Source organism: Anomalospiza imberbis, chromosome 5, assembly GCF_031753505.1.
Source record: "Anomalospiza imberbis isolate Cuckoo-Finch-1a 21T00152 chromosome 5, ASM3175350v1, whole genome shotgun sequence".
Classification (NCBI taxonomy): domain Eukaryota; kingdom Metazoa; phylum Chordata; class Aves; order Passeriformes; family Viduidae; genus Anomalospiza; species Anomalospiza imberbis.
Genome location: NC_089685.1, coordinates 8,246,050 through 8,269,403, shown reverse-complemented (window position 1 = coordinate 8,269,403; position 23,354 = coordinate 8,246,050). Strand labels below are relative to the sequence as shown.

The 23,354-nt window shown below is 39.7% G+C and overlaps 1 protein-coding gene across 4 annotated transcripts in view; it reads right to left on the bottom strand.

The window, feature by feature from the left end:
• Positions 1-9,324: 9,324 nt before the first annotated feature.
• SEMA3D (semaphorin 3D) overlaps positions 9,325-23,354 on the bottom strand; it is a 132,972-nt gene continuing 118,942 nt past the window's right edge. For all 4 annotated transcript variants that reach the window (XM_068189554.1, XM_068189553.1, XM_068189555.1 and 1 more), the window contains 2 exons: positions 22,017-22,156; positions 9,325-12,335 (listed from right to left, as the gene is read on the bottom strand). In XM_068189554.1, coding sequence (XP_068045655.1) covers positions 11,922-12,335; positions 22,017-22,156 — 554 coding nt within the window. In that variant the 3' untranslated portion in view covers positions 9,325-11,921. The remainder of the gene's footprint in view (positions 12,336-22,016; positions 22,157-23,354) is intronic.

Sequence of the window (23,354 nt, the reverse complement as noted above, 5' to 3'; positions counted from 1 at the left end):
GGCTTTTGCCAATAGCCTTTGATAGAATATCTTTTGTAATAAAATAAAATCCTTGTGTATGGTCTATAAAACAGCATTTCAGAAAAGGCTTTGAAAGATTTTTATTTTTCCTTTTAAATGATGTGCTTCTGCAACAATATCTACAAAGACACAGGCCAAATACTCAACATCTGTATATCTTATTTTTTATTTTGAACAGACACTTGGCACATTCACAGATGTATTTTCCCCCAAATAATACAAAGCAGAAAACACATTATAATTTCCATTAGTTCTTTAGCAAGAGAAAGGAAAAAAAGTCTGTAATTTTCATTTCAGTGTAAAATTTTCTAGCCATTCTGCTGCCCTTGAAACACTAATGCTTATGACAGTCATTACAATATAGTCCTAGTCACTCAGCTAGTTTAGGACTTACCTTGTCCTCATATATTTTAGGATCTGTCATTAAAAATGCATCACACATTATCTCTCATTGTTCCCCAAAAGTTATCAAGGGTCCACATTTTGGATTTCTCTCTCCTGCAAGTATCATTTATCAAATCACTGTCCAAGAACACTAAATCTTAAATCTTCTCCACTTTCTTACACATATATTGCTGTCACTATGTTCCTAAAACTGCTCCTGTTATTGTAATTATTTATATGTGTGCCTTAGGCAAAGTTCAGATTTGTGATTAAATGTATTATGCCAATGAAAAGATTAATCTTTGAAAAACCATGGTGTATGACACAATGCAACATAATATGAGACATGCAGCTGCCTTCCACACATACTTTCCTGGTCTTTGTGTTCCTGTTGCTTCATTTAACCAACTGGTTGCCCATTGCATAAAACAAGATTCTCGTATTATGTCTGAAATTTTGGCAGTTTCTTGGTATTGTTTTCCATTTTCTATACATTAATGTAATCCTACATTCTGTTATGAATAAAAAAGGTCTCCTTCCAGTCTAAACAAAAGCAGAATGTATATCACAAACAACAAAAGCTAGAAAATAAGACCCAGAAGTTTTAGTGTTGTGAGTGGAGAAAAAGGACAAGAAGACTCATGATGAAAAAATTCTTTTAATAGGAACAGAATGGAGTTGCACTGGTGCATAAAATAGCATGTGCTTCCTACTGCTCGTATTCCAGAGCATTTTCATTTGTCAAAGAGGACCTTCACAGGCCATTTTAGTGACATGGAAAAGGAGGGAAGTTGAAATATGCAACAACTGAATTATGAGTTCCTGAGATAAAGGCACCTCTACAAAATGGAGTTCAGACAGTATTAAGTGAAAACATTGTTACCCTCTTCAGCATGTTTTAAGTCCTACAATCAGGAATGCACATTGAAATATACTCCATGTGAGAATATGACATCTCCTCTGGAACAAGTAAGAGAAAAAGAAGTAAAAATACTTACCAGGTGGAAGGGAAAGATACAAAGAAAACAATATGCAGATGCAGGTTGATTGTTGCCTGTTCCTGTCCTCCTGCTATTTCTTTCTACAAAAAAAGTAATATGAAGTGAAAGGTGCAATATACCCCAGATGAAACCAGCACAGCCTCTTTTGTGCAGCATATTTTACTAAAAGTACATTCCTTGAGAATATGATTATGATTTGCTGACCTGGCAGCAAATATCTGAGTTGTATCAGATTAAGAATCAGGGAATTTCTAGTCTTCTCTTCTTTAAGGGAGAATTATCTGTGTTTCCCTCAACTTTCCTATTACTAATCTGGAAAGCTTTTCTGCAAAAATCTTCAGTCCAATCTTCAGCTGTGCTTTGGGAAATGGAGCAGTTTACCTTAGCTGTTGACATCTGAGGGCTTTTCCTTAAAGGACAGCAACAATTTCATTCTGCTACCCATCTTCCCTGTATGGAAGCATCACCCAAAATGTATATTACTTTGATTTAATAAAAAAATATTGTGTTTCCTTAGCTAATAAACCTTAGTGACAATGACTCTCATGGGAGTGTTTTTAAACATGTCCTATGTGTCCAAGCTGTCAACTTCCAGAGCTAAAACAACAGTTTCAGGGCTGCACATGCCAACACCTGTGCTCAACTTGAAATCCCTGACACTGATCCATCCACAGAGACAATCAAGTCTAGTATATGTTAGTAGATACAGTCCAAACACTGAGTGTTTATGGTTGTTTTCTTCATGAAGGAAATAAACAACAGCCAAGTTTTCTTGGGAGAAAGTTAAGAATCCCACCCACCCATGAGAGAAGAAGAGAAGCAGCAGCTTGCTCCTTCCTTCATGTGGAAATGCACCTTACACTGGAAAATGTAATTGTAATGAAATGTAATTGCAACACTGGAAGATGCTAAGAAGGATAGCCATTAACACTTTTATTGCGAGGGAAAAAAAATCGAACTTTGGCCAAAGAGTAAAGATTTGTCATTTCCTGTCCTAACAACACTTCAGTTTCATCTAGCAACTCTTAAAACTGCTTGCTAACTTTTTCCGTTTATATATTCAGTTACAAATTGTTATAAAGAATTTAAAGCAAAACCAGGGAGAGAATAATGTGTATTAGCAATTCATAAATTGTCCTGTCTAAGCTGGTGTGCATTTTTGCTCAGTATTTGATGAGCATTCCTGCAGAAATGTGCTTGGGAACTGCAGATTCTCTCATTCTGCAACTCTATCCCTTGTTACTCTGCACAGTAACTACATGGACGCAGTGGTGCAAAATATGTGAACCCCTAAGTATCCCCTGAACTATGTTTTACACTGCAGAAACAGAAATTATTATGGACAGCCTGCTAGCTTTTTTTCGCAGTACACATGGACTTTGTGTGTGAGCACGTCCCAGAACACTTCCCCCATTTGAATCATGAAGGGCCGGATTTTACCTCATAGCTCTTACTTTAAACACAGATTTCCTCAGCTAACAGCCCTCCTGGATTCCAAGTGCCTGAAAAGAGGCATCACAGGTGGAAAAAAAAAAGTGGAGCAGGGGGAGTTCAGGAAGCCAATCAGTGCTGAAAATCTTTCTGAGCAGCTACAGAAGAGCTTGTGTGCATCTTCCTGAGACTCATCACTAATTGTCTCTAAGTCTGACCCTGCTAAACTCTTACATAGAAAATGACAGATTTCAGCTTAATTAGCTTTTGTTTCCTTGAGCATACACAAACCAGTGCTGCATTTAAGCTCTTGCCTAGCCTGTGGTGTCAGAAGGAAGCTGAAGGGTTTCTCTCTTTCTTTCTCTCCCCCTGATGCCTGCCTCTGCTAATGAACGTGGCTAATCAGCCAGGCTGTGTGGAGCACCTCTTCTCCTGCAGGAGCTGGAAGTGCTTTACCAGCTGGATGCAGAGCCAGATCTGGGACATGCTGGCAGAATTCCCACTTACTTCAATGGGACCAAGATTGATCCTACATGAGACATTATCAACTACAGCCACCTGTGGGGAGGGAGTGGGGGAGCACAGCAGCTGTTTAGCAGCGCATGGTAACGCAGAAACAAGAGTTCAGGCTCGGAAATGAAGAATGCCGTATCCAATTGCAGCTGCAGGTGGAATTTAGGTGAGCAGAACGCTACTGCCGCAGTTGGGATTTGGCATCAGCTTTCAGGCCAGCAGTACCCTGAGACCTTTCCCAGAAAAGGGTCAGGAGCACAGTGGTCTAATGGACACAGCATGGGACTGGGAAACAGGCATCCCTGAGAGCAGCGATGCGGCTGTCCTTGGAAGTAACATGCTGACCGTCTGTTAACAAATTAGCCTCTTTAACCTTCCATAAATCCCCTGAAACCCAGGGTGCTGTGCTGAAGGCTAGAACAGGAGGTGGACCAGTCAGCCTATTTATTTTCCTGCCTAGAGATATTTTTTCTCAAAAAATTACTTTCGCCCTGTAACTGTGGACAGATGCAGCAATGCCTGACTAAAAAAATGAACAAAACTTCCCTCTCCCCAGTTACCCCCATCCTAAAACACTTTGAAGGAGACAATCACACACTAGAGCCAAAGGTACTTCAGAGATAGCCCAAGATGGATGGGTGATCAATTTGGCTTGAGGGTAACTTTAAAGCACAATGTCAGCATAGACTTTCAGGAAAATAGTTGTTGCTAGTCATCTAGAAATGCAGGCATTAAAAAGCTATTATTGAATTTAAATTAATAAGCATAGAGCTATCTATTGTGTATTGTTCTGCATCAACCACTGTGCAGCCCACAGCTTCTCTAAGCTGTCAGTAAACTCACTCTGTTGGCCTTAAGCACATTCTTAGTGGAGTGGTGAATCTCAGTCAATCCTCACTTAGGAAAGACTTCTAAGAAAGACACTTCAGATTACTGAACCTTGCCTTAACACCCTTGCTATTTCCATAGCATGCTGTGGACTTTGTTTCTTTGAAATCTTATGTTTTATGCCGTATATTTACATTGGTTTAAAAAGGGGGAAAAACATCAGATTTTTCTGTTTATTATAGTACTAATGAAATATACATTTGTTTCAGTTATCTTTGCATATATAATTGAAATTTGTAATATGCCAGCAGGCTGGGCAAAAATGTAGATCATTTAAGCTCTACTTCTGTAATAATATCAACTCAATGAGCTACAACATGTACAAATAGATACTACAGCCTTATTGATGTATAAATATTTGTATTATAGAGTGAAAATCACCCTAACTCTCAAAATCAACCTGAGAACAACTCATGCCTTACAAATTAAAAAAGAAGCCAAGTGGCATACAATTCCTGTGCTGGGCAGAGTGATAAATTTCACTTTAAGAGAAAAAATAGTCTTTCTTGGTCAAAAGTGAGGTATTAATCATAATCCTTGCAGCCAGTCAAATTAATGTGACTTTTCTTTTTGGAATTTATAATTTGGAGATAATATGCTTTTGCAATCTCCTCCTTTCTTCCCAGCCAAGTGATATTCTGAGACGGTCACTAGGGAAGATGGGATGGAGATGCATCATCATCAAAACTGAAAAATAATGTAAATATTTGGAAATGGTATTTTTTTCATTTTTTTCATTTGTATTTTCATGGACTCATATGCTTTGCATCCAGATTTTACAGCCAAGACATATTCACATACAGTCTTAATATGTGATTATTAAAATTAATTTGAGCAAAAAGCATCCTGGGAGAAAGCTATATGAAGTCTCTGAAGGAAGATATTAAAAACCTCTAATGCTGATTTCTCTTTGGGCTTCTGGGGATTTTTTTAGTTTGTTTGGCTTGGGTTTTTTTTTCTTTTTTTGGCAAAGAGAGGTTTGAAAGCGCAGATTTAAAACATATTTTAAGAAAAAAAAATCATAAAGTAAAAACATACCTACTATAAATCTAACTGAAGTTTCAACTTAGGCCAGAGAAGTGCACTACAGTCTCTGGACTCTCAGCATGGTCATTTAAGCCTTAAGATTTTGTGTCTTGCAAATAGACTGTGCTGTCTCCATACCAAGATACCTGCCAAGCCTTCTGCTCCTCTTATTGCTTTGACATATATTACACCATCAGAAAGCATCTTGGGCGTGGTCCCTTTTCGTAGGAGAAATAACATTAAACAAAAGAGTAGAATACAAAAAGCAAACCAAACACACACATGCACACAAAACAAAGTAAACAAAAACCAACCATCCAATCAACCAAAAAACACAAAAGTCTGAAAAATCCAGACCACCAAAGAGGCCATCCCAAAAAAATCAAACTGACAAAAAACACTCCACCCCCCAAAAAAAAATTCCCAAAATCCATCCAAAGAATTTCTATATCACAGAGGGAAGGGAGAAGAATATGAAATACCACAAAAACTGAGATATGTCTGGGGTCTTTACAGATACCATAGCAAACTGTTCAGACACATTATTTTCTTGGCTTGTACTATCTGAACTAATGCATTGACATTGGATCAGCAGCCCATATTAAAATAAAAAACCAATCACCTGGAAATGTTTGTTTGTTTGTTTGTTTGTTTGTTTGCTTTTTTACATCATGTGGAAAATCTTATGCTTTTAAGCACAAAATACTTTAATTTTAATTTTTTCACAGCAACCACATGAGCAAAAAGAGAAAGGACACCTCTTGGCACCAGTCCCAAAAATTTTCTTTGTGAACAAAAACTACAAAAAATCAAAATCTGGTCTCCAATATACCCCACAGTGTCTGGTTTGCATCTGCAACTGAATGCTAAAGTTAATGCTAAGGAAAGGCAGACTGTGATACCATGACTGTGTAGGGGTGTGTGTATGTCACAAAACACCTGATTCCAAAGTCCTCCTCCATGTAAAAGTGGGGTTATCTGCTAGAGCAGAGTCTGAAAGGCAGGAGACAATGGGCTTACTGGGAAAAGAAAAGATCAAGCAAGTTAAAAAATGAGTCTTGCCACAGCTGTCACACCAACTGTTTCAGACACACATTGGCAAGTGAGTGAGACCCTCAAGATTATAATTTGTTATGTATCCTTACCTGCACAGAAAACAAATACTGTTTTTTCTCACACATTCTAGTTTAACCATTATTTTGATATATGGAAATAAAATCTTATAAATCTGTTCTGTTGAATTAATAATTAATCTCTTTTCACATGACATTATTTTTTCTCCTGTAATGAATTTATTTTACCAATCGAAATCTGGATTGCAACTGCAAAGAATGTCACACTTCAGCTAATGACAGCAGCCTAGCTCAGGGTAACATTAGCAACACTACGGTAAAATATTACAAGAGAGACCATTTAAAGTTTATAAAATGTAACAGAATATATTAGAGAGACATGTGGGCTTAATTTTCCATTCATGTAGATGTAATTCCTTAGACCTCCATGTCTCATCTATAACTGTGTGCAAAAAGAACCAGTACAATATACTCCACAGAGCAACACACAGATTTGGGATTTGACTACCAGACTATAAATAGATTATAGTATACTTAGGCTTCAGTTCAGTTCCAGAAAGATTTTAATCTCTGCTGTCAATGGAGGCTGAGATGAACCTTGACTCTTGAAATCACATTTGCTTTTTGCAAATTAACCTCTGTTACAAAATAAATAGAAAATAAGACATTTGTATATGCACTTCTGTACACATAAGCTTGTAGGAAAAAATGTCAGCAAACTCAATTCCCATTAGCTGTTATTAAATATTGAGACATTATTATGGGACACAGGCTGATTACATTATCAATGAGTAATGATAACAAATAATTTTTCATTATCTGAAATGTTAAATGAAGATCAATACCCATAATGGTTCGAATAAGAGTTTCATACCACTTGAACTGTAGGGATTTTCTGATCTCAAAAGCACATGAACCAGGGGGTATCTGTTGCATTTAGCCTAATTACTTCATTATCAATGACATAAGAACTGGAGACAAAATCTACATATGAACTGGAAAGTACTCAGGTTCTTAGATACCTCAAGCAGCTTAACTGCTTAGAGGGAAAAGTATTTGCTTATGGCATGCACACACATTCACACCTGTTGTTGGAATGGTTTCCAGTAACAGAACCAGTTTATCAGAGCAAGTGTTAATACTTTATTCCTTTTTCTGCTAATCCCATTTTCTGTTTTATTTTAACTGACTGCGAGATTGCTGCAAAGTTTAGAGTCCTGTTGGGCTTTAAAGCTTATATCAGTTTTCAGCATTTTTATAACTACAGCTGACATTGTGTTCCTTATTCTAAGAGTCTGCTTGAAACCACTTTGGTTCAGTCAAGCACTCACCTGCTGCTGAAGTACGGTCAAGAGAAAGGTTTTGTTGAAGAAAAAGATAATGTATTAATAACAGTAATCCCTGTTGAATGCATATTCAAATAAATATTTCATATAGAAGCAAAGATTAGAATCATAGAACCACAAAATTGGAAGAGTCCTTTTAGACTATTTAGTCCAGCTGTTAGCCCAGTACTGCCCCTGTCACCCTTGAACAACTAAATCACATCCCCCAGTGCCAGATCCAGGTGCCTCTTAAACACCTCCAGGGATGGTGACTCCACCATTCCAATGCCAGACCATCCAGGCAGCTAAAACATTTTTTCTAATATCTAATTTGAATCGCTCCTGCCTCAGCTTAAGGCCATTTCCTCTCATCCCCTCAGTGCAGGCACAGCAGAAAAGGCTGGCCCACACCTCACTACACCCTCCTTTCAGCAGTTGTGGAGAGTGATGAGGTCCCACACGAGTCTCCTCAAGACCAAACACCCCCAGCTCCCTCAGTCATTCTCCAGAAGATGTTCTCTAGTCATTTTAGCCCTTTGCTGGACACACACCAGTATTTCCTTGTCCTTTTCAAACTGGGAGGAGCAGAAGGGGGCGCAGCACTCGAGCTGTGGCCTCACCAGAGCCGAGTATAGGGGAAAGAATCTCTTCCCTTGTCCTGCTGTCACACTATTCTTGATACAGGCCAGGTGCCACTGGCCTCCTTGGCCACCTGGGGACATGCTGGCTCCTGGTCAGCCACAGTGGACCAGCACTCCCAGGTCCTTTTCCACTGGGCCACTTTCCAACTCCTCTACCCCAACCTGTAGCACTGCAGGGCCACTTTTGTGGCCAAAGTGCAGTGCCTGGCATTTGGCCTTGTTGAACCTCATGATATTTGAAACAACGTACTAAGGACTCTGTTTAAAAGCTAGTTATTAATGCGTAGGCAACTTTTTTTTCCACTCTGTACGAAAAATTCATTCAATTTAGATTTTTATGGCGCTCTTGAAAGAAGCAGGGCTCAGTTTCATTTTAACTACGGGCCTGTTGTGGCTCATAGTACAGATCACAGCAGCCCAGCTGACCCCCAAATCATCGAATTGAAATTCAAGCAGACTTCAAGGTGAGCCTCTAAATTACACAAAAGATGAAACCTTCTTGAAAAACGGGGGCTACTCCTCTGTTACAGTTTGTGGTCCAGCATATCTTCTGAACTTCCCTCTGGGATTGCAGGCTGTGGGAAAGACCCATGGCTCCTCCTGTTCCTGTTCCTGGGTTTGCATTGCCGTGTCCTGCCTAACAAAACCCTGCCTTACTTCCAGTAGTGATTTTCAATCTATCTCTCTCATTCCTTGGTCTCCAAGGTCCTTTGGATTCCTTGCATGTATATTACCTGTACTGTATGAGGTGTGTTACCCCTGCCAGCTAAAGCATTCACCTTACCCAGTGTATCAAACCACAGACTTTTATCTATGTGGGATTATTAAATATGTTCCCTGGGGTGGCATGAACCCAATGCAACACACTGGTTTGGAGGATATTGAATTTATTTCCCATGATGGAAAATGTCTTATATTTCACTTGGGGTTTTATGCTACCACTGTACCCCAGACTGATGAAGTAATTTCTTTAAGAAGAATCTCATTGCAAGAACATGTGAAATAAAATAAATGAAAGTAGTTTTTAAGAGCAATAACATTTTAATTCAACCATTTAAATATAAAGTTCCCAGTACTGAGACCCCTACCCCATATTTCTACTGAAGTCAGTTGGGGGGGGTTTCATTTGTAGAACACAAACCCCCAATCATACCCAAACACAAATCAGATGATTCAGTTTTCATAGAGGAGAAAAAGTATGAAAAGACCCTGCTTTGCTTTTTTACGAAGTAGGCAAACATGTGACGAGAGTTGTCAATTGAAGTACCATGTCACCACTGATGAGAAGAGTGGATCCTTTTCCAGTGCCTGAGAATGCAGCCCACTGACCATTCCATAGCCTTGGTGTGGTTCCACTCACTTCCTTAATGCCCAAACCAGAGAAATGGGACTTTGTGGACTGATAAAAATCTAATAAGGAATAACTAGGCAGGTTATGTATGGTGACAGTATAATCTTCCAGCCAAGAATATTAAGTATCCCTGTGCTTTATATGGAGTAGTTTAATACCCGCCCATACCTTCCCTAAGTAGTCTTAATTGGCCTTAAAATCAAGGTACCCAAATTGATGAGCCTCTTGTGAAATGCCTGGTCTACATTATTTTGCAGCAAAACTGCCAAAAACTTCTCTGCATGTTCTCAAAGTACGGTACAACTGGTTAGTATCTTCAGCATCAGTCTTTCTGCTGACTAAAGATCCTGTGCTAAGAAATTCCCTCCTCCCCACAGATGTATTTTATAATATTTAGCACTCAGTGCTTTACAGTATCAAAGCATTGTACGCATGCTATCTAATATCTCCTAATTAACTCATACATCTCCTATTAAAAAAGCATCTAAAATTAATGACATATGGTATCGCTGGCTTTTGTACAACACATGCAAATGCAGTTTTCGGGTTTTACAAGAAACGTGGGTAAGCTGAGATTCCTTTTTGAAATCTGACAAACACTTTGCCATATCCGACTTTGAACAGAGAGGAAATGAACAACGATGCAAATTGGACCTTCACAATTTCAGATCTGTGACTGAATGCACACACAAACACCAGCATGGGCAAGGGCTTCGGAGCCAACAGTTTTGGTCCCTTAATGAGGTGTACATCAATTGCATGTGTTTCCCACAGACTTTGCTCTCAAGATCTGTAGAATGCATGAGAAACAAGTAAAGTCTGTCATTTTGGTATCCATCAAAGCTGTCTTCCATGTGAGGAAGTGGCTAATTTGTCATTTCACACTCAAAAAGGCGTGAAAGGCAAAACGGAGGGAGGTTAGATGGAAGAGAGGAGAGGGGGGCTGTGACTCAGCCATGAGAGGAGAGAGTAGGCCTGATTTTGAGCTTGTGTTTGTTGCTGCATATCAGAAATAAAATCAATTGAATAATACTGATGTAAAACAGACAAGGATGAGGCCAGTATTTCTTGCTCATGTGTAAAAATTTACATTATTAAACCCAAAATATAAACCAAGGAACAAGGAACACTTTACAAATGAAATTATGGTATACAGCAAATTTCTAACTTACAAGTTTTATTTACACTTGGACATCTCTTATTTAATTATAATAAAAGTATTAATTCCAACAATGCAAATTTTCAACTTAAAAATACATAAGACCTTTGAGAAAAAATCCCAAAGAATACACACATCTGAGGAATGTCAGCTCCATGTCAAGAGCACTGGTCTCAGCCATTACATATTTCCCTCATCGTCTTTCATTTTAGCCTTGTTGTTGTCTTTTAATTTTCTTTTCCTCTGCATAAAACAAAGCCAGCAAAGGGCCACAGAAACAGTCAGAGTCAAACCTTTAGAGACAGGAGAGGTGCAGGCAGGAGTCCCGTTATTTGTTAATAGGATTTGTGCACGTACCTCCCATGGACCACTTAGGAAATTTACTCCCAAGCATCTCGGTGGCAATTTCAATTAGAGTCAGCATTTCATTTCAGCAGATGGACTGCAAACTGGTGGCTACTCAAACACTAACAAGTAACACTCGTTAATTCCCCTCTCTTAAACTATGATTATGCTTTCTCTCTTTTATGGGCAGAATGAATGCTGTCCCTAAGCCAAAACTTAATTTGATTTTTTGCTGTGCCTCTCTGTGCTAGCAAACCCCACCCTTGTGCCTGTATACAGGCCCAGTGGGTAAATTAGGGGTATTTTTGCAGATCTGTCACACATTTCTACCATGCTTCTTATTCAGAAAGATGCCAAAGAACTGGAAGTACATCTGCCTTCCCCTGAAATGCAGCCACCTCTAGGGTGGAATGTGGCAGCAAATGTTAATATGGGAACACAAACACTAAACCCTATGTGAAAATTATGAAGGAAGTAAAGAACACAGCTCACGCAGTCTAAGGCTACCCAGAAATTAGCTAAAAGTGTGCACTTTTTCTTTTTTAATGAATGCATTTGAAATTATTGCCTGGTTTGCAGCACTCCAATAAGGAACATCTCATTTGGCATTGAATCCCACTGTACATTCTCACACAGATTAACAGTGATGGTAAATTTTCTGATTTCAAGAAGCAGTACTAATTCATAGGCAAGATGCACAAAACCAGAACACAGTATTTTTTTTTTAATGGGAAATGTCCTTTCTTTAAATAGCATTTACAAACTACGTCGATGGTGGCCTGGCTGGCTCGTGGTGCCTTCGGTTTCGCTTTTTTTTCATCTCCTGCACATGCTTCCACTTGGCACCACCTTTGTTCCGCTGCCGCCGCTTCTCCCGGTGCCACATCTGTTCACAGTACTCATCCAGGCTAAAGCTGGGACTGCTGACGAGCTGGATGTAGTCCTTGTACCTCAGCCGGGACTCCGTCAGCAAATCCCTCACCCGGCCCTCCTCGTCCTCAGTCTTCTGAGTGCTTTCCATCTGTCCATTCTCGATGACGTTTAAATTCAGCTTCACGATGGTGTGGACAAAGGTGTGCTCCTGGGCTTTGCAGAAATAGGCTCCCGCGTCCCTTCTTTGCAAGCTGCGGATCAGCAGCCCATGCTCCGTTTTAATGATCCTTTCATCAGCCTTCAGCTGTGGGGTTGGACAAGAAAAGAACACAGGAGGTGAGTCTCATTGTCAAAATGAGATGTGTGTCAATGCTATGCTGAGGTGGAAACACAGCCTGGCTGGCACATGGTGTGTCCCCATCCCATGTGGTGCAGCTGGGACAGAAACCAGCAATTCCCTCAAGGACTCAGTCCTGTTCCTAACTGTAACATCTGGATCACGGACACTCAGCATGCAGTAGCAAAAGACACATGCTGTACAGCTGACAGGACAGACAGCAACACTCACTGCAGCACAGTGCACTGAGTGAGGCTGCATTCTCCAAGGAAGGGGAGCTATTTACTGCCACAAATCCCATTCCTTTATTTAACTGCTCTTTTTGAGGTATCTGTAATACACCCAAAATACCAGAGTGCTTGCAGTGCTGAGGTCCTGTTATGATGAATATGAATACTACTACTGATCTTTATAGTGAAATGTTGTGTTTCTGATCTTCTTCAACCAAGTTTTACAAAAGGAAATTGATCCTGGGGCTTTGACTCACTGAGATGTGATTAAAAGCAGGCAATAAGGCTGGATGGATACAACAAAGTACAGCTCTTTTATTGCTAAGATCTGTGGAGAATAACTTAAAGAAAAATAAGAATTAAAAAAAAAAAAAAAAACAAAACCCCAAACAAAAGAATAAGATTGCCAAGGGGGAGCTGAAGTCTGACAGCAGAGAGGTGTAATTTCATTTACAAATAGAAATATTTAAAAAATACAGAGTCTCACATGTTAAAAGTAAGGTATACCTTAGACTAGTAACACTGTCAGGTAAGTTATGTATCTGGTAATCTGAAAATTATTTCTAAAACAACCTACATAAAAAAATAGGTCCCACTCTCAAAAAAAAAAAAAAAAAAACAAACAAAAAAAAAACACCCAAAAAATAAACCAAAACCAAACAAAAAAAAAAAGGATAGGGCACTGGGCACCTAAGTAGCTTTGCATCTGGGAAACATAGAAGGTAAGTGATTTGCCAAAGACCATATAAAGATTAGTAGCAGAGATGGAAGTAGAAAGCAGAGCCCTAACTCCCCATGTCCAACTCCAGCATTTCCTTTGAAAATGATGCCGGTTTGTCCCAAGCTGCTCCCTCCCAGGCGTGCTGTGTTCTGCTGCCACACAGAGGCTGCAGCACAGCCAGCACCCCACAGACCTGAACTGCTGGAGGCAGCCTCAGCTCTGCTGATGGCAACACTGCCAAGGGGGAAAAATTCAGCTCAAGGCTGGGTAGTGGGTTTGAGAAGGGAGGAACTGGGGGCAGAAAGAACCAACACAGAATCTGCAAAATTTCCCAGAGTGCACATCTGACCCTCCAGCAAACTTCAGAGGGTGAAGATCAGGGAGGCATAAAGATGACTAAATTAGATTTATTCACAGTGGGTAAGCTACACACTGTTTCTTTATGTAAAAAATCTGCACACGATTCCCTCTGCTACTCCATGGGAAAAAATTTATACATACATATGATTCTCCATCTGTTATGATTCTAACTCACTAGTACTTGATCATAATAGAGTCTCTTGGAGCAAAGAGATGGATGAGATGACCTTCCAGGGCTTTTAGTTTTACCCTTTTCTAAGTTTCTACGACAATGACTTTGAAATCATTAAAAAAGCTTTAGAGACCATATTGAGATCACCAGAAAAAAACATGACACATAACACAACCAGAGACAGAGATTTTCATTTCCTACTGCTTCAGCTGTAACAGTCTTCAGTGACATATGGATTAGACAGGTATGCAGGCAAGTCATATGGATGGATGGATGTAAGTCTTCGTACTGCCACCGATATGAGAGCAGCAGACACAAGAAATCAGCTGCTACAAAAGCAGGTCAGATTTTGTAGTTCTGGTTGCCTGTTTCTCTAGCCAAGTATTTCTTGGCTCCTACTCCCAGTTGTTGGTGTTGGGAACTTTAGTTTCACTGTTTGTAAACTGTATATAAGCATGTCTACTCAGTACCCGGAGGGTGAAATGATACAAATTTCAGGAAATTCCTGGAAAATCGATTGCCCTGACAACAGGTGCTACATGAGCACAAGCTATTTCTGATTTACCACACTGAGTTTAAACCAGATAAATAACAGTCAAGCGACAAGCACGTGCACAGAAGATAACAGGGAGACAAAGCAGAAAAGGCTGATCTTCTTTTGCAGAACCCACGACACAGGGCACTAGTCCTCAACTAGATCAGCTAGTGACACTTCACTCTAAGTAAATGTTCCTTTTACAATAAAAACAGGAGCATAAAATTTACAAAAGAATCCACAAATAAGGAGCTGTAGGCAGAAATATCTCTAGGACAGGTGTTTCCTTGTGGTGCTGTGCTCCACAGAGAGTTGCAGGAGCAGGGGCCAGGTGGAAGTGCTTGGAGGCCTGGCTTTTGCAACATGACAAGGAAATCCCTTTCTTCTGCCCAGGATTCATGTCAACATGAAGATCCAAGTTTGTGAAACTGAGGGAGAAGCATGGGAAGCAGCAGCTAACTTCCAGACATTTGGGTTTCATAAGGCACTGTGCAAAGACCAAGTTCCCACATTGCCTGAGTGAAAACAGGACTGGTGTCTTTGAGCCTGGGGCTTGATGCAATTGCAGCGGTAGCATCTGCCTGCCGGTGGCTCTGCCAGTATTGTAGTCTAGATCCTCTTGACAGCTGTGCACCTCCCACTCTTGGAAGGGCTCCAGCTGGCTGTTTGGGCTGGCTGGGTGCCAGTCCAAAGTGCCCTCTCTTGGGCTTTGCCTCTTTTCAGTGAAAGAAAGGCAGAATAATGGCAGATCTAGACTTGAAAAGATCATTGGACCTCCAAGTCCAGCACCCTGCTACTCATAACTATTTGCCATTTGTGTAACAGCCATCACTTTTTAGTCATAAATGTGTTAACTGATGGAGCTGTCCCCCTCTCTGCCTTGGGATACTGCAGAGAAAGGTAAAAGTCTAAATTGGTTATGTCCCTTAATCCCAGCCCATCATAACTCCTATTTTTAATGAAGCAGTGCTCCTACACAGTGTCCTGTGTTAACCTTGGACGTTGATTCAGGCTGACTGTCACCTCCTCCTCTATGCCTTCATTGTTCATTCCTTTCTTATCCTCTGGCAGGATAAAATTATGGCTCCGATTTCACACATACTGAGCAACACTTCATTACTGCTTTCCCCCCTCACTTCTCTTTTTGGTATCCTGTTTATGTTGTTTTACCCATAGGTTCAGAACTCCTCCTGTCTTTCCTCTCTGCTTTCCTCCCCATAGGGCTCTGGAGTTTCATAAACACCTGGCATTTCATTACTTGGTAGCAGATTTTTAACCTTTCACTTGAATGTTTAATGTGGTCTTCGGTTCCTGACCTATAGATGTAAAATGCGTTTTATTAAATTCCGAGGAAAGTGAAAAGACTACTTAGATAAAAGAAATTTTGTTTTGTTCAACTGTGGATTCACTGTCTCACCCCCACCATGTCAAAAATCAGTAACTCTGAAATATTTCTAAATAGGATTTAACAATTCAGAAGTACACAGGCTTAAATTCATAAAAGCTTACTGACATGTCCTTAAATTTGAGCATACAAAAAAACTTTAACATGAAAGACATAGTTTTGTTCCATAGGAAACAACTTAAAAATATAAAAAAATGAAGCAATTGATTGCCAAACGCTTTCTTTTCTTAGTGAAGTGGGAGCAGATTTTTGATGAGATTGTATCAACACATTGCACTTTTACTCTTCATGATAAGCACATAAGTTTTCCAAAAATTACATTACCTGAATTATGGCACATGCCATAGATACTGGCAATGTATGACAAAAGGAAAAGAACTCCATGCAAATCTAGCACTTGATTTTCACAGCCTGAATTTAACAATGAAGAAAAAAATAAGTATTGCCAATAATGATAGCAAATCTTTAAACAATCAGTAAGTTGGAAAACAACCAAAGATTTGAAAGTGCTGTGGCACCAGGTTAGGTCAATGCTTTTTGTCCTTTGCTAATGATGTGTTTAGATAGCTCCCTCTTTACAAATAATTCACATGTCAGCTCTTTCACAGTTAAAACACTGCACCTGTCTGGGAGAAGAAAGTGGCTTCAAAGCCTGCCTTTCCTCATTAATCAACATGTGAAAAAATGTTAGAGGTAAAGCTGGACTAATCATGGGTTAGCTGCAACCCCTGAACAAACTGAGAGAGGGAGAAAAGAAAATGAGGAACATTTACAGAGAATTCACATTCATCTTTGTTTTTCTATTGTTCCCTTTGTCATCCTCGTCATTTGACTGGAAATAAAGATCACTCTAGGGTTTTTCTGACATAATTGTTACACATGACTGTTTCTCTTGTATGGGAAAATAATAATTTAGCTACAACACAGCTGTAGAGTTAATTTAACTTTTTTTTTTTTTTAATTCACCAACAGCCTCTGGAAAAATGAAGAATGTGTTGCTGGTACAATGGCATTATGGACACGCATGATTCCTACTAGTTTCAAGGTGAAGTTTACTTCTTACTCTGAGACTAAACTTTAAACTCTTCCATTCCTATCACTTCTCCAATATACCCAAATCAAATCAGAAATGTCACTCAGTTCAGAGTTGTTCTTTCCCAATGAAACTGTCAAAAACATTAGCCTTACTTAAAACACTCAAGGTATTAGATGAAAAAAAGTGCAATGAGTTATATAGTAAAATAAAAGAATGAAAGCGTGTGAACTATAAGTAGTCCTTAGGCTGCAGAATTATTCTCTTGACCTTCCTTCTCATTGGCCTAAAGATCCAAACACCAAATTACACTGTCCTGACAGAAGGTACTACTGGAAATTCAGTCCTTGCTGTGTGTCCTCTGCCTGACTCAGCCATCACCCAGCTTTTGGATTTCAGGGCTGGCACTGAATCTGTGTCTTTTTTTCTTAAGATTCTGCTAGACCAGATGTTTATAACAAAGTTGTCATCATGATGCAAAAACCTCTAGATGCAAAAAGATACCGAAAGTTATCTCTTGGATAAATTGAAAAAAAAATGCCTAAAATGTGGAATGAGACAACATCTCCCTGCTCTGATGGGGGAGCTAGGTCACAGTGTTGTGCCTTGTAAAATGTCCTGCCCAAAAGTGGGTCCAGCTCTTGTATCTACCAAAATATCAGATGGTCCTTAAGTTTGGTCCATCAGGAAAACAAAGTCTGAGCTTCGGGGCAGGAATGTGGAAAGGGCGAAAACTGCTGAAGGAGAAACTGGAATGTCCCCAGGCATTTTGTGGATTTGTTTTCACCACCAGGTATAAGCAGATCAGAAAGAAGGAAGTTAAAAGTGATCTGCACCTATTTTGTCACTTTAGATCATATGGTTTGTTCTGTCCCCTGCTGCTGAGGTGGCAACTTGGCAGAGTGGGGGCCACAGGGGACTGAGGGTGAAGTGCAGCCTAAAACAGAGGGGCTGAAACTTTTCAGAGCAATGAGGCACCAAAACTAATGCCTTTGTAGGGAGCCACGCATTTGCTTTTTGCGGTCCTGACACTTATTATATACATAAAATAACACAGGATATTTTTTGAGAAATAACTAGTATCTGTTTAAGGCTTCAGAGAGTTTCAGCAGTTTAAGACACTGTGAACAGATGACATCCCCAGAGTTTTTTATGAACTCCAGGCACTGAAACACTCGCCATCATCCCAGTGACTAACGCTGCACGCACAGGAACAAACACGATCAATTGCGTGAGCAACACTAACCACAAAAACACTAGATATTTGACTCCTGACCTTAAAACAGCCCTAAACTACAGGGAAATGTACTCCCACTGGCAGCAAAATGACCTGGTGACAGCTTCTGTACCACAGGAGATCCTGTCCCTCCCCACAGGTTGCTCTGCCTGGAAGTCACATTCTGAACCATGACCTTAAGGGTGAAATGTCGGGGACATCCTGCTGGGCCAAATGCTTCCCATCTAGTCTGGATTTTGCCCTTTCCCTTCCCTCAGGAAGCTGCAGTGCATGTCTGGGACAGTGCAAAGCCATCTCTTTGTAAAGCCAAGTTTAAAGACTTGCTAAGACATTACAGCTCCAGACCTGGAACTAAAAGTCCGTAACCTAAGTTCCAGGTGCATGGAGTCGCTTGCAAAGCATGGTATCGTCATCACAATAAGTTACACTGCTAAGACATGCACCAAAAGAATGCACAGTGTTATTTGAGAAATCTGCTGCAGGAAGGGAGACAGAGAGAGCAAAAAATATAAATGTAATGGGAAAAGTTATGGTAATGCATTGGTTGAGTAAAGATCAAACTATACATTAAATATGACCTCACTGTTTCTGTCACATATGGTATTTTTGTCAAATTGAAGTACTTTGAAAAGAAAGTCAATTACTCTGCTCTTTGGATTTTTTAGGCAGGTCTCCAATCAGGTTTTTATACTGATGAACTCATTTTCACTGGTAAGTCAAGTTAGAAAACCTCAATTTCTGGATCTGCAAATTATCAAGGGATTAATATTTTAATCATTTCACCCTTATTCCATCAAATGGGAGGAATGATCATTCAGCATCTCTACAGACCTGGTCAATCATTTAGGGATCCATAAATGAAATTAAAAATTTAACTTCCTGCATTTGAAAACATGTAATTTCTACATGAATATAGTTATCTTAAAAAGTAAACAAAAAGTTTCCTTTTTTTGTTTCTTCTAAAAATGTCTACCAATATAGTATAAGCAAACAGAGTTTGTTCAGGGGTTCAGTTTCTTAGGATCCTGAAACTAAGCTGGGTCAAAATACTAGAAATTATTATTAGAATTTTCTGGCAAGCTTCAAACAGAACTAATATCTATACACTGTCTTTAAGTGACCTGATCCTCTAATCATCATTGTGTGCATATGCATCTCTATAGGCTATTATCTTCAGACTGAAAAAAAAAAAAAAAAAACAACCAAACCCCACCCACCAAAACCCCAAAAAAAAAAAAAAAAAAAAAAAAAAAAAATCCCAAAACCACTCCAAGAGCTGATTTTTACCAAAACTAGATCACAGAGGCACTGCTGTGAATTAAGGCACAACGTGTGACAAAAAGCTCTTTGCCTAGTTTTAACATTCATATTGTAGAAAATCTGTGCACATATCTTCAAATTTTCTACTAAATTTGCCTCAGAGGTTAATCCAGCCTTTTAGGAAAGATTTACTTTTCTCATGCAAACAGATGTCAGACTGTTTACACAGAGCAAGCCCAGTAAACATTGCTGTTAATGTGCAAAGATGAATTCTGTGCGCTCGCTGGGGCTTCTATTGCCACCACAATGTGCACACATTCCCTAAATTCCTCCCACGTGCACATCCTTGGCATGCTGGGCAGTCCTGCTGTATTGGACATCACCAGGCCTGGGTAAGGGGCATTTGGATCAAAACAAATAGGAGGGGCCAGGCCACTGCCACGACAAACCTCTTGGAAACACAATGTGTATCAAGAAATAGTACAGCCTTTATTTAAGCTATGCTGTACATGTTAGCATGCTGTAAATTTGCTCAAAAGTTGGTTTGACCTGCAGTTTGTTCTACGATCAAACAAGAAAGAAAGCTTGAGCTTGGTTCCATGACCTTCAGAGGCCTAGCTGAACCTGTGATTTATGAGAAAATCAACTGATAGTATCTTCTTCCTTAAATTGACATAGATAAAGACTCAAAAACAGCCCTTCAAAAGAGGTCTTTAAGTCTTGAAAGTGTAATCTCTTATGCTATAGAAATATTACATTCTTCACAGGGAACTGGCTTCTTTATGCAAAGTTTGTAGTTCATGGTATAGTTGCAATTCATTATTTTTAAAAAGATTGAGTCTTCTCAAAACTTGACTTCTCATTCATAAAAAAAGAAAGAAAACCACACAAAAGGAAAGAAGAACAACAAGAACAAACACCCCCTCTCCCCCTGCCCCCCAAGTCAGAAACCTGTTAACTATCTGCTTAAATTTACTTTAAAATTAGTCATAAACACATGGTAAGAATTAAGAAAGTACTTTATTTGTTTCCCTGATCAAATATATGAGTGCATTTACAAACTGCTGCCTTAGGGAAGGTGAGCACAGAATCTCCTGCACAGGAGAGTAAAGGTTAACTCCATTTCAGTAAAATGAATGACTGTAGGCCTTTAAATGCCAATACACTTCTAGCTGGGTGTGCACTTCCACCACCTGTGGCTGAGAGGGTGCTTGGCCATCTGATCAGAAGGCTTTTTTTATTTTCCACATACAGATTATAATGGGGGTTACAGGTAGTACTTCAAAGTAGCAATCTCTTTCTTATTGTGTTAATGCACCTGTCTAAAAATTAATTAATCTTTTTTTTCCCCAGCAGACGAAAAAAAAATTGTCAATCAAAAACATGAGCAAGAGAAGAGGAATAAATTAGAAGTACTGGAGTGTTACAGTCAATATGTAGCCTTGTAGGTTTTTTTCTCATCTGATAGAAAATCAGAAGTATCCACTAACTCTGACTTTCTGGGCCATGACATAACTGGGGTTGCAACTTTGGGGTGATTACCATGAGTCACATCTCACCCAGAGGTGATTCCCTCACAGACACCTGCACTGGCCTGCATCTCCCCAGCCTTTGGAAAGGACCAGCACGTCCTCTGCACTCAGGAAGTCTCATAGGATCAATTATCACTGAGAGTGGAAGACTAGTTGTATGTTTGATAGTTCCTGTCATTTAAACTAATTTTTGCCTTGGATGAACATTTAACAGAAAAGCATATCTAGCACCTGGGACCAGATCCTTTGAAAGGGCAGTTCATTTCCCTTCTCCTTCCCTGTTGCCATGGTTGCCATCACAGCAGGACTTGGCCTCAGACACAAAATCACTCATGTAAGAGAAAGGCTATGAAAACTCCTGAGGTTTGAAACTCACTCACAAACCCAGTCCAAACCAGTCCCAGTACATTGACCTTTTAGTCATGTTGGAGAGCTCCTTTGTCACTAGCTCAGAGAGGCATCTTCAGGAAATTGTGCAGGGGGTTTGCAGCAACCCTGAGGGTTCTCCAGAGCTTCTCCATCAGTGAGGACCCCAAAGCTCCATCCCAAAGGAATTAAGGGCCATCACAAATCTCACTGCTTTCTACACCAGATACAAGGAGCAGTCCTTAACCTGAATTCTCTAAATGCCACTTAAGCAAAAATCTCAGACTCCACTAACAAGAAAAAAAGCAAATAAAAAGCCTTTTAACCACAGACCATTCCTCCTCTGGGGAGAGATGGAGAGAATCAGCAAACCACACATGCAATTCTTAGCTACACTGCTTAACATGGCACGGGAAAGCAATCAGACACTAAATAGAGCTGAGACTTTATTGAAACATAGCGTTTTGAACATACTTTTACCTACAGAAGCAGATGCACTAATTATTGGACAAAACAGCTTTTGACGTTTTATCACTGATCTATATTATATCCCTTTTTAATTTTTTTTAATAGGACGAGCAAGTAAGTCAAAATAAATATCAAAATCTGCTTATGATACAGTGCAAATGGCTTCCCTCTTCCCCACTGCATGCCCCAAATGGTGACAGCAGAATGCTATGTGATACCTAAGGTGAGGCAGGGAAAAGGAAAACATCGACTAGTCCCAGTAACTCCTGCCTCTCAATGCGCAGCTGAATTCTCTATGGAGGAAACCTGCCTTGATGATTATAACTTACCTCTTCTCGATGTTCTTCTCCAGAGTGTTGAACATACCACCTAATAGAGGCTTGCTGGGACTTAGGAGTACATTCCAGAAAAGTGGAATTAAATTCAATGCCAAAAATCACCTTTTCATCAGCAGTTTCATGACTAATGCCTGGAAAGCAAACATGGTACAGGAGATTAACCCTGACCTGCTTTTTAAAGCAATGGGAACACAGCCTGATTCAGAACAGATGCTATAAGAGTGAGTGAATTATAAAAACGCAAAAGAAAACTTAACTTTTAGCTTAAACTATAACTATGAGGATTTAGAGGCGGCTGCTAACCTTCCTTCAGTGCAACTGGTTTTTAAGGAGGTCAATAAAATCTGTATCATGGGTTTGCTCCATTTTAAACTTGGAGCTTTCACCTATGAGGAATTTAAAATCTGACCTGTATTTTTCCTTTAAGTAATGCAACTACTAAACCTGAGCTAAACCTGTTAAGCTAGATTGTATGGTCTGGTTTCTTCACCCAAAAGAGTCACAGGGCTAAAGTAAACTGAAGTTTGTCTCCCTTCGGTGTAATTTGAAATGCTCTGTAGTATGTTTCAGAACAAACACTGAAGGAGCCATGAGGAGATCTGAAATCCTTTCTTGGTCTTCTGTAAATCTGAGCAAGTAATTTTTAATCTCTGCATCTTCATTTTTCCTTCTAGTCTGTCTTATCTGTGTCTTATCTACCTTAGCAACAGATTAAAGCTGTTTCTTATGCCCCGTGAATAACAGAAAGGAAGGTGAAAACAGTGGTGTCTCCTGAATCAAAAGTTAGCTCCACATCAGAATTAAAACAATTTTGGATAATGCTTTCAATATAACAAGCACCTGTATGAGATCTATAGAAGTTCAAGCTATCTGCATAATTTCCCTGTGCCACTAAGATTTTGGTAGAGCCAAACAATTTAAAGTCTCTGGGAGAGAACCTCACACAGCGAAGCAGTGAATTTATATAAGTTTGGGGATCATAATATTACTGATTATCACAAATGGCCTAAATAAGCCAAGAGTCTGGAGTGACCAAGGTCAGCTTCATGGGTTTACGGCACACAGGAGTCACTTCCAGAGGGATAAATTGCTATTGGTGGAACTATGTCAGGGCAAAGAATTAATACCAATTTCTGTGCTACAAGACTGTAGATTTGTCTATTAAAGCTAACTCTTCCAGTATCTCTTTATCCTTCCAGGAAAATGTGACACTGTCAGCCTTTCTGCTAGGGTTTCTATAACCTTGAGCTTTACACAGTCTCAGATATCAGTGTTTGGAGAGTCATGGCAAGCAGCAAGCAAGGAAATTCTGGCCCTTGGGATGAACAG